This window comes from Fusarium fujikuroi, chromosome FFUJ_chr04 (assembly GCF_900079805.1).
Source record: "Fusarium fujikuroi IMI 58289 draft genome, chromosome FFUJ_chr04".
Lineage (NCBI taxonomy): Eukaryota > Fungi > Ascomycota > Sordariomycetes > Hypocreales > Nectriaceae > Fusarium > Fusarium fujikuroi.
This window is the reverse complement of record NC_036625.1, coordinates 2450830-2461712: the sequence shown is the minus strand read 5'-3', so window position 1 is coordinate 2461712 and position 10883 is coordinate 2450830. Positions and strand designations below refer to the sequence as shown.

At 47.8% G+C, this 10883-nt stretch overlaps 5 protein-coding genes; 2 read left to right on the top strand and 3 right to left on the bottom strand.

The window, feature by feature from the left end:
• Window positions 1-862: 862 nt before the first annotated feature.
• FFUJ_14552 (uncharacterized protein) lies at window positions 863-1645 on the bottom strand (the record flags this gene model as incomplete). XM_023576499.1 has 3 exons in its annotated part: window positions 863-1002; window positions 1052-1345; window positions 1393-1645. The coding sequence occupies 3 exons, from the start codon at window positions 1643-1645 to the stop codon at window positions 863-865; spliced, it is 687 nt and encodes a 228-aa protein (XP_023429689.1).
• Window positions 1646-2498: 853 nt separating this feature from the next.
• On the top strand, window positions 2499-4055 carry FFUJ_14551 (related to putative trehalase; the record flags this gene model as incomplete). XM_023576498.1 has 3 exons in its annotated part: window positions 2499-2960; window positions 3010-3388; window positions 3472-4055. 3 exons carry the CDS (start codon window positions 2499-2501, stop codon window positions 4053-4055), a joined length of 1425 nt encoding a protein of 474 aa, XP_023430016.1.
• A 793-nt stretch (window positions 4056-4848) lies between these two features.
• On the top strand, window positions 4849-5833 carry FFUJ_14550 (uncharacterized protein; the record flags this gene model as incomplete). XM_023576497.1 has 3 exons in its annotated part: window positions 4849-4906; window positions 4994-5371; window positions 5424-5833. 3 exons carry the CDS (start codon window positions 4849-4851, stop codon window positions 5831-5833), a joined length of 846 nt encoding a protein of 281 aa, XP_023430015.1.
• A 575-nt stretch (window positions 5834-6408) lies between these two features.
• Window positions 6409-7932, bottom strand: FFUJ_14549 (related to ARG8-acetylornithine aminotransferase; the record flags this gene model as incomplete). XM_023576496.1 has 3 exons in its annotated part: window positions 6409-6654; window positions 6700-7499; window positions 7551-7932. 3 exons carry the CDS (start codon window positions 7930-7932, stop codon window positions 6409-6411), a joined length of 1428 nt encoding a protein of 475 aa, XP_023429688.1.
• A 623-nt stretch (window positions 7933-8555) lies between these two features.
• Window positions 8556-10253, bottom strand: FFUJ_14548 (related to Carboxypeptidase 2; the record flags this gene model as incomplete). XM_023576494.1 has 3 exons in its annotated part: window positions 8556-9291; window positions 9333-9981; window positions 10031-10253. The coding sequence occupies 3 exons, from the start codon at window positions 10251-10253 to the stop codon at window positions 8556-8558; spliced, it is 1608 nt and encodes a 535-aa protein (XP_023429920.1).
• Between the last annotated feature and the right edge of the window lie 630 nt (window positions 10254-10883).

Here is a 10883-nt window from a genome sequence, read left to right as displayed (position 1 = left end):
CCTGGATGTCTAAGAGAAGCCTTCCTTTTACAGAAGAGATCCATATTGCGGTAGAGGGACAGGACAAGAGTGGCAATCGGCCAGACCGTGGATCCTCCTGCCTCAAACTAAAACTGTACCGTTGAAAGCCAACAACCCGATTTGATACCGCGGACAAGTAAGCTTGCAAACAAGGTTACTCACTAGGTAAGGTAGGGAGCAGAGATTTTCCCATTTACCCAAAAGACCGCGGTGTTTATTCCCCACGGCTAACTTGATGTCGGTGGTGGTGGGCTGAGAACCTTGATGGGCGTGGGCCAAGTCCCCGTTTGCTGGAGCTGAGAGATTTTTGACGTGATGTGATCGGTTTCTCGGGGAAATTTTGAATGGATATGCAGGGAAGGGGTAGAGGAAAACAAGGTTATGTTTATGGGTAATTTTGGGTGCGGCGCTATTGAGGAGGTTGTTTTGACGTGTGACGTGAAGGTGAGGACGAAGGTGGAGGTTAGGTTTGAGTGAGGCTCAGCTGTCAATTACGCCGACATCATTAGAGGGCTGGCAACAATTACGCTAATGTACAGTGAAAAACTTGGGAATGCATTCAGAGAGGGCATCTGTAGAATCAGACTGGCTCTTCTTCATTTGAGGAGACCAGTCATGCAAGCCACTCGACACTCATTCATAACACAACAACCTCAAAGCAAGGTCAAGTAAAAGTCGTGATTAATGAACATATCTACGTCCCATCTTTAGACCAGTAGTCAAGCCGCTTCCGGTCCATCAAGAAACAAAGTTTACATGAAGTGTGTCTTTCTATCCTCCACTGCATCAATCCAGGGCTCGACACCTCTATCCCCAGATCATCCATTCTCAACCTCACGATTTAAAGAGCGAAAACAGCAGCGGCGACCATACCAGCCAGGGGGATCATTGGACCAATGGCAGCGTTGTCGGTGACAGCAGCTGAGTTGCTGGAAGTAGGAGTGCTGTCTGCAGCAGCGGTAGCGGGACCATCGCAGTGCCCTGGGATAGTCAGTATGTGATTGCAAGATCGTGGTGAGGAGAAACGTACAGTGGTCGCCGTGGGGTTCGCAGCCAACGGACTCGGTGGGAGAGGGGGCGAGAGAGCCAGAGCCAGTGGCGTCGTCGTGGTCGTGATCATGCTCCGACTCGGTAGCCTTGGCCTCAATGCCAGTGCGGGCAGCCTCGCAGTGCCAGTGGTCACCATGGGGCTCACAGCCGGTAGATTCAGTAGGAGAGGGAGCAAGAGAACCAGCGCCAGTAGCATCAGTGTGGTCGTGGTCATGCTCGGACTCAGTGGCCTTGGCCTCAGTCGCAAGGGTAGATCGAGCGCCCTCGCAGTGCCCTAGATATGTCAATAAGCGGGTACAGTGAAAGGAGTGAGGGACATACAGTGATCTCCGTGAGGCTCGCAGCCGACAGACTCAGTAGGAGAAGCAGCAAGAGAACCAGTGCCAGTAGGATCATCATGGTCGTGATCATGCTCAGCCTCAGAGGTAGCAGCAACAGCATCAGTACGAGCAGCCTCGCAGTGCCAGTGATCACCATGAGGTTCGCAACCAACGGACTCAGTAGGCGAAGGAGCCTGAGCCATGATGGCAGGAAAGAGGCCGAGAACGGCGACGGCGAAAGTGGTAGTCTTCATCTTGGATGCTTGTGAGAGATGTCGATGTTGATGTGAGCGAGAGGTTGTTGAGGTGAGATACAGGCGGGAGAGGAAATTTTTATATCCTTTGCAATGAGAGTGAGATTGAGAGTGATTCAAAGGCTCTGCCAAGAGAATTGCCTTGCCACTTGCGAGGTTCGTAGGATGCAAGTGTTGGACTAGCAAGGAACGGGCTCTCGGGGAGGGAATAATGGACGCATTGGGAGATCCATTGTCGGCGCGTGGGGGGTATTGGGAGCTCTATAGAGACTGCTGGGGCGTATTGTCCTCGAACTGGATCACTCACTTGGGCTTTGAGATGACGGCTGAACCGTTGGTCACCGTCTGTCAAGATGCATCCAACATGCTCGTGTAAGTGCAAGTCAGTGGAGGTATGCCATTCAGGTACTCATCACCCTCTAATCTCGATTTCAACCAGTCAAACTTCTCACACCAGTAAGTATAACGTCTCTATAGCCTAAAGGATCACGATCAAAGAGACCTCCAATTCCCTGCCGTCGATGTCGGGTCCCTGTAACTCATCGTGAGGCTTCTCTTGGCAAAGCCCATCAAGGTCCTCACCTTAAAAACTGGATCCCCTGGAAGACCCCACCAACGACCGCTAACTAATAATGGTATCCACTTTGAGACTACCAGGCCAAGAAACGAATCAGGCAACTCTTATTTTTTGTTCCTCGACAATGGGAATAAAAAGTCTGTAAAACGGGCTGGTAGGTACTTGTGATGGGTATGCGCTGTCGTGACCAACCATAACCTTGGTAACCTCGAAAATCTCTTCATTCAACGTGAATGCACATCCTTTCCTTACCCCTCTATTGCACCGCACTTCATTATGAAGCCACATTTGGCCCTTACCCTCCTGTTCGCGCCGTTATGCACAGCTGCAGACGAGAACATCAAGGTAGATGCCTTGGAACAAAACAACCCTGATCTCGCCTCCATCCCCAACCTGGTCTGTCTCCTGCTATTCCTCCTCGTCGCTGCATACAAACTGCGCAAGAGAATGCTCACCGCGACAACCACATTCCCCCAGCTAACCCGTGAATCACAGTCCGGGTCTGTTGTCACTTCACTAGAGCAATTCTCTTGTAACCCTGATACCCCTCGTCATGTCGAAGCCAAGAAGAAGCTCGACAAGAGCATGGCGATAGGATGGGGGAACTGGAACGCCCAGCACCCAAGACATCGGTTGCTGGATGCATTGTATGGATATAGGAGATACCATGAGCGTCAGAAAGCCGAAGTTGATCGCTTTGAGGGTCTCTATAAACATGTCTCTCGAGCTCAAAGATCTGTGAGTCTGTTATGCTCACGTGTGCATTCGAAGTCTAACATGAATAAAGTTACTAGAGCATCAAGTCAACTATTCCAAGAAGTTCACACGCATAGACGCTCTTCTGAGGAAGAACCAGGAGCTCTGTGATGCCATAGTTCAAAATGCCATGAAATTTTATGGCATTGATGAGGAGGAGCTCCAAAGGCATATCAGTGCCGCACAGTCTTCAGGGAGGCTTGCCGATAAGATTTCCGTATCTCAAGCTCTGAAGCATTATATACGAGACTGGACAGAAGAGGGAGAGTCTGAAAGGAAGGAGACTTTTACTTGCCTTGTGAAAACGCTTCAGGGGTTGTTTCCTATGAGAGATGATGAAAACCCGGTCAAGATTCTTGTTCCTGGATCGGGACTAGGACGTCTTGGACATGATATCGCGAGACTTGGAGGTAAGGTTTCCCTGAAAACACAGCAACTCACCGCACTTGAGCCTGTCATTCAAATATGATGCTTCAGTGCTAACAATACCCAGGATTCGAGGTGACCGTGAACGAATGGTCTATGTATATGAACATCGCCTACCGTTTCATCGAAGCCAACCGCGCTCAAAACGCCCACTCATTCCACCCTTTCATCGACGGCTGGTCCCACCACGCCACAGAATCAGACATGATTCGCAAACTTACCTTTCCCGACACAGCCCTCAACTCAACATCCGTAGTCCTTACCGAAGGCGACTTCACCACTGTATTCAACGACAAGACGCACTACTACGACATAATAGTAACATACTTCTTCATCGACACAGCCCGCAACTTGATGAGTTATATCGACACCATCAAAAAGGTTCTGAAACCAGGTGGACACTGGGTGAACCTTGGGCCGTTGCTCTATGGAACTGGACCGTTTGTGCAGTTGACGTTGGAGGAGATTGTTCAGGTCACTGAGGCGATGGGGTTTGAGTATCTTGATACAGATGAGAGTTGCGGTCCGTTGACGTTTGAGGGGAGGACGCTTAGAAGTATGGAAGCTGTTTATGGGTTCAACAATAAGGCTTTGACGAAGAGTGCGTACAATGCGCAGTTTTGGGTGGCGAGGAGGTCGATGAAGCCATAATAGCGAGATCTCAGCTATGAAATGACAGATTTGGTATTCCCCAATAAGGTAGTATAGCACCTAGAAGCCATTTCGTAGACCATTCCTCTTCATCTACGCTGGCATTTAGTATACGATCAAGCTCTTTATTTCTCATGAAAGCCAACTCGTGAAGCTTTGGTGGTTGTTGATTCTGTGACACTCTCCATGAGAAGCCGCCAGTTAAACAATATCAACCAGATTGGCTGCCTCTTCCTACAACCCGTCAAGAAGAATCTGTTTGAGTCACCTCTTATATTTTCCATCTCAACAGGCTCAAGCAATCTGTCTTCTTCTCAACAGGAAGACTTATTGACTCTGGTCTTTTCTTTTCCGCATGAGGAATACTGCCTTTCCGAAGTCACGCAAAAAATTACTGTCCTAGGACATGCATGCTTAACGAATAGCCAGTCTACCCACTGACAATAAAACTTAGTACTTATCAATTCTCAATGCTTCAGTTATCAATGGCGATTTGATCTTCGTGTCGAATTTCCTACAAGGGGATAGCTTACCCCGCCCTGTACGCCAGGGCGAATGACAGGCACTAACTCGAAATAGCATCTCGTTGGTATCTCGACGCGATAACGACAATTTGCTGATTGCGATACCAGACTTCTTCATCAATTGCTTTCTCATACTCATCACAATCCCGTTATAGCTCAACAAGATATTGTGAGGCACCGTCTCCTTTGAACGACAAGGCGTGATATCAGTGATACATATACGCATCACGCAGAGCACCGTGCCCCCGCAACACCCGGAACTCAACTCAATGCCCTCCGCAACGCCTCCGAAGTCGGACAAAGTGAAGAAAAGGCCCAAAGTCAGAGGTAGTTATATCCGTGATCCATATTTACTCAGCCAGTAGGGACTGATCGAATTGTCAGGGTGCTATCAATGCTCTCGCCGGCGCATAGACTGTGATCGGACAGAGCCAACCTGTGGCAAATGTTCCGCCAAGGGCATCAAGTGCAGTGGACTAGGTCTACGATACCGCTTCAACGATGGCATTGCTGCCCGTGGAAAGTTTGTTGGCAAATCGTTGCCTATTATTGATGGCGTAGAAGCCAATTCTGCGGAAACGACGTCAGCGGCAGTCTCAAGTTGTAGGAGACAGAATGATCCTTTTCGTGCAAGTGGCTATGAGACTGTCGAGCAATACCCAGTTGAAGTCGATGCTACAACTGAGGAAGAGCATGAGATACAAGATTTGGTTGTCTCAAGTCACGTACCAATATCGGTAGACTGGGGCTTAGATCACGTTGACCCAAAGTCCAGGTTCTGTCTTGGCTACTGTAAGTTTCTCTCAAGGTCCTTCAGCCCTTGATGACATCTAACCATCCAAAGTCTCAAATAACATTGCCCAACTCATCGCAGTCATAAACATGGGCTTCAACGGATATCGTGACCTCGTCTTACCGAGAGCAGAAACAGATCCTTTGGTCCGAAAAGCAGTTCTTTTGGTAGTCGAACAGCATCTCTCTTTACAAAACGGCACTGCAATATCACTGGACCCAGCAGCTTATGGATCTCTTGTACGCGAACTCATCATGCGTTCTCATCAGTGTGCACCCCAAGATGATGATTCTGCACTTACTGCGTTACTTTTGCTGCATATTCGGGAGATGATAAGTGGAAGCGACAACTTTAGACTGATCTATGGTTCGCTGCGAGTGGTGGTCAACGCACTTGCGAAGAATGCGGGCGAAGGAACTTCTGACCTCAGGAGGTTTCTGCAAATGCAGATACTAAGGTAAGGATGGTCATGAGGACAAGTGACCAACAAACACTAACATTTCCCCAGAGTCTGTCTCTTTGGAGAATCTCTCTTCAACGAAACCGACGGCGTTCACTTCATCCAAGCTCAGCAACAAGCCTGTCTCGAATTCATAACATGGTGCGACCGCTTCCACCCCGAACTAAAAGACCTCCTCTCCCAACTCGCCTCTTTAACAACATGGGCCTGCGACATCTACGTGCAACGCGCCATCCTTAACCCCCCACCCTCAGAAACCGTGCCTATGATCGAGAGGTTCAAACAATCACTCGATCAAGTCGACGCTTACGTCGATATCGTGGGAAGACATCTCCTAGCTTGGCCATACTTCATCGTAGCGGCTGAAAGCTCGACGCCGGATCACAGAGAGTTCTTTTTGGATAAGCTCGTCAAACTACATAATACCACTGGGTGTTGGAATTTGTTGAGGGCTATTGACCAAGTTAAGGAGATTTGGGCGTCACAGTCCTCGATTCGATGGACGAGTTTACTTGGTGGACCGACGCAGGCTTTTATAATGTGATAATTCGATGAATAGTTTCGTAATGCAATTATCTATGATCCCAGGACAGAAATAACTACTTTTTCGACCTTGTCAACCAGCAACTCGATCTCCTCCTTCGTGATTGTGAAAGGAGGAGAGACAATCACCATATCTCCTCGAACACCGTCCAGGCAGCCAGTAGATGGAATCAATGAAATACCATGATCGGCTCCCAACCCAGCCTTGTGCAGCTGTCCAGCGACTTGTTCACTCAGATCAAAAGGCTCCTTCGTCTCTTTATTCCAAACAAATTCCAACTGGACACGGTTAGCAAAGCCTTTACAATCGATAGTCAAACTTACACCCCAGTAAAGTCCTCTTCCACGGACATCTCCCACATTCTTGTGACCTCCTAGCCTCTCTTTAAGATTGTCACCCAGCAATTTACCCATATTTTGCACATTCTGCAGCATGTTGTCTTCTTTCATAACAGTCTGCACAGCATACGCGGCAGCACATGCAACAGGGTGTCCTTGATAAGTTTGACTGTGAGAGAAAGCTCCTGACCCATTTGCAAGGGTGTCTGTAACTTTGTTACCGACGAGCAAGGCCCCCACGGGCATGTAGCCAGCTCCCAGTCCTTTAGCAACAGTCTGTAGATCTGGCACTACACCCTCCGGCTCCCAAGCATGCAGCGTGCCTGTCCTCCCCATTCCAGACATGACTTCATCCATAATCAGAAGAGCACCGTGGCGATCACACACTTCTTTGATAGCTTTGAAGTACCCAGGTACTGGAGGCGCACAGCCCAATGATGTCCCAGACACAGTTTCAGCGATAAAGGCACAAACAGTATCAGGCCCGAGACGCTGAAACTCGTCATCTAGCTCTTTAGCTAGACGTTGAACATATTGCTGTTCTGTTTCGTCTGCTTTCATCTCTCGATAAGGGTAGCATGGAGAAACATGAGACACATTGGTTGCAAGAATTGGTTCGTACACGCCACGTCGGGCTTTATGGCCGCCCACTGCCAAAGATCCAAGCGTGTTTCCGTGATACGATTGCTTGCGAGCAATAAACTTCGTCCGGGATGGCTGCGGGGTTGGTAACTCTGTGAAATACTGACGAGCGATCTTTAAAGCTGCTTCAACAGCTTCAGTACCTATGATTTCTGTTAGAGACAGCTGAATTACGTATTAGGAAAAAGGCGTACCCGAGCTAACGATGAAAACCTTGGACATAGCCCCATTAGTAGACTCGGTCAAGAAGCTAGAAATCTTCTCTGCTGCCTCTGTCGTGAAGAAAGGGTTGTAGCAGTATGCTACCTGGTCCAGTTGAGCAGCAATGGCATCCTTCACTCGCGATTCATTATGTCCGATCGAAACAACAGCGGCACCTGAAGATGCATCCAAGATTCGATCGCCTTGGTCTGTTTCCAGCCAACATCCTTGACTTTTGACGATTCTTGGAGGCGGGCTGTTGATCTTGGCGTGAAGTGTTGAAACACCAGCACGGCTGAAGTCGGACACTGGTGCCTTACTGCGAAAGGCCGTTCTTGCAATCGTATATGCTGCTTGCCGGGTAAGAAGCCTCATTGTGAATATCAACGTACATAAATTAGGTGAATGAGTTGAGAATACAGAGTTGGCGATATCGGATGATATGTATAAGCCACTCTCCGCAATCAGCTGTCGTCCTTGAGATAGCTGCATCCCAAAGAGGAAACAAAAGTGAGGAGACGTATCCAATGGCACGAAAGTTCATGATAACTATTGATAAATGACCTTACAACCGTTGCACAGCAGCATCGTCTCCATCGGCCTTCTGAATTTGGAATAGTAGTATTTTGGCTTGGTGAAGGGTAGTCGAGGCTAGATACGGGGGTCGGCAAAAGATACCGGATGCCGTGTCAATACTGGGCAGAACCTACACCCAATAGATATCCATTCATAAAGTTGGGAAGAGTAAATTCCATATCCTTGAAGAATTTCCACTGTTGTCTGAAGGACGAAGGGGTAAAGGAACCTCAACGATGTATTTGGGACAATTCTCGAATTTCTGGAATACTGATCTTCAGACTGATATTACCGTTGACGTGACCATAAATCTGGAGAAATACCCTCAATGTGATTATTTATACTTGGTTTGACATGTTTAAAGGCTTTATATAAGTTTCTGTGTAAGGAGAATCGAATTGTTGTCAGACCTATATCCTTCTCTAACCCTTAACAACCCTAAAAATAGGATACTCATCCCCAACTTCAAGAGGAATAATGTTGAAACTAGCATAAGAATCAATATTCTCAGGCTCCAAAGCATTCAGAGCCAGCCCCGCGTTTTTCTGCCTGGTGCTGACTAGAAAGCTACCAGCCGGCAGAGTAAGCTGTCGTTTCTTGGTTTCAGTCGTAACAGTAGCAAGCACAGCTCCCTCGTAGTACGAACTGCTGAGCTCCGAAGATGTAATATTCAATGCTTCAACTGTACCGCTCCAGGGCTTACTAAGAGTCTCGACTTCAAGACCAGAAACCTCAAGACGCTTAGCGACATCTGCCCAAGCAACAGGGATAAGGTAAGATTCTGGTCGAGAGCGAGTTAGGTTCGCGGTAGTTGGCGTAGTAGACGCAAACTGAACCGGAACTTTGACGATTGAGCCGTTTGTGTAATCAATCATCTGGAACACCCGTGTGCTATACTTTGTCGAGTCGGTGATGACAATAGGTTCCTTGGACTTGATGAAATCCTTGATACCACCCTCGACGGTCTTGAAGACCTTCTGGGCGTTGTTGGAAGCAGTTTCGATGATGGAGCTAGCCATAGTCAAGCCAGCAGCAGTTCGACGTTGGAATTCTTGGTCTGCTAGGCCAATTCCTCGCATCTCGATCAGGAATGTGATGGATTGAGTGAGACCCATTGCGTTGCGACCAATCTTGGCATCAGAGCCAGCTTCGTCGAACCTATGGCCAGTCAGCTGACAGGGAACTAAAACAAAAATCACGAGACTTGCTTGGGCACGTAAGTAGGGTCAGTGCTAGTGCTGCCAGTCACATAAGGCTCCCATCTCAGCCCAGCCTTGACCATAGCATCTCCAATGTTCTTGGCAAACAGCTTCTCAGAGAGTTCTCGAATATTCTTGTTGATATTCAGGTTTTTCGCAGCGGAGAATAAGCCGTCAGAAGCTTGAACGTAGTTACCGTATCGACTTGATGACCCATACTCATGCATATCAATGGCAACATGTGGAGCAAACTCGTTGAACAGTTGCTTGATATCACGAGTCTGCTGTCGTGCAAGCTTAGTATGATCGCGGTTTGGATCAAAATTCGTAGCGAGTACGCGCTGGAAGTAGTAAACACCATCAGGGTTGTACCGAGGCAAGATGACTATATCAAGGTTCTTGAGAATCTTTGATGCCCATTTGGGATCTTTGTCGAATTTGGCAAGCAGAGCGAGGAGGGATTGATCACCGGCTGGTTCGTTGCCGTGTACAGCGCCTTGAACCCAAACTCGGACCTTGTCTGAAGTCTTTGGACCCTTTGAAGACGAGAGCTTGACAAATGGGAATGATCTTAGTTCTTCGGATGTAAAGTTTGCTGTTTGGTAGGTCATATAGTCGTTCTTTGAAGCAATGCTTTCCATGTAGGCCTCTACATGTTGTCAGCATGGGTTCATCAACACGTTTAGATTTATGCGTACCCATATCTTCGTGAGAGGTCGGCCCTTGGGTTCCATTTTTGAAACCTGTCTGCCGACTCCCAGGGTCGAGGAAAGCCGGCGAATAAAGATCGACATCGACATCCTTGAAATTTGCTGCAATCAATGGAATATCTTTTCGGACGGTTACGTGGTTGTAGCCATATTGAAAGGCATTGACGGCCGAGACGGCCGAGATACCGAACAAGACTGTCTTTGCCAGCATTTTGAAGATCTAAAAGCTGGATACTCCTGCAGAAGTTGATCGACGAGGGAAATGTGTGCTTTTATAGGCTGCATGGTCAGAGGCTGGTTCCTAAAGAGGTAGCTCATTACGTACGGCTCTACTTCTTGCTTCCGTGCTCGAATTCCCCTCAGAATCAAAAGATCGTCAGGCATCAGAGAACTAGCATAGATTTAAGCATGACTTCGGGGGAAATCAACAGGAAAAAGATGTCTTGGCACAGAAGAGATTAGCTTAATAGGGAAGCTGGCAAGACTTGAGTTGGGGATAGTGGGGTCATGTAGCATCAATGTTGTTAACTTTGAGAGGGTTTGAACTTTGATCATTGACGCGACATCTAACCTAGCAACACATAAATTGGTATTAAAGCATTCTAGCCGATCTTTGAATGTATAATTTCGAAACGCTCGTCTCTCAGAATTGGAAAATATGTCGAAAATTGGGTTGAATTCGCCGCGATAGACAAATGTCTCCAACCTTGGCGATATCGTGATCGACAAGATAAGGAATACTAGGCACCCGGCGTTCATGTAAGGTTTTCTACACGTCCCCGTGAGTTAGCATAGCCGAGATTATCCATAATATGGAGCTGAGGTAAAAGATAGGCATTTA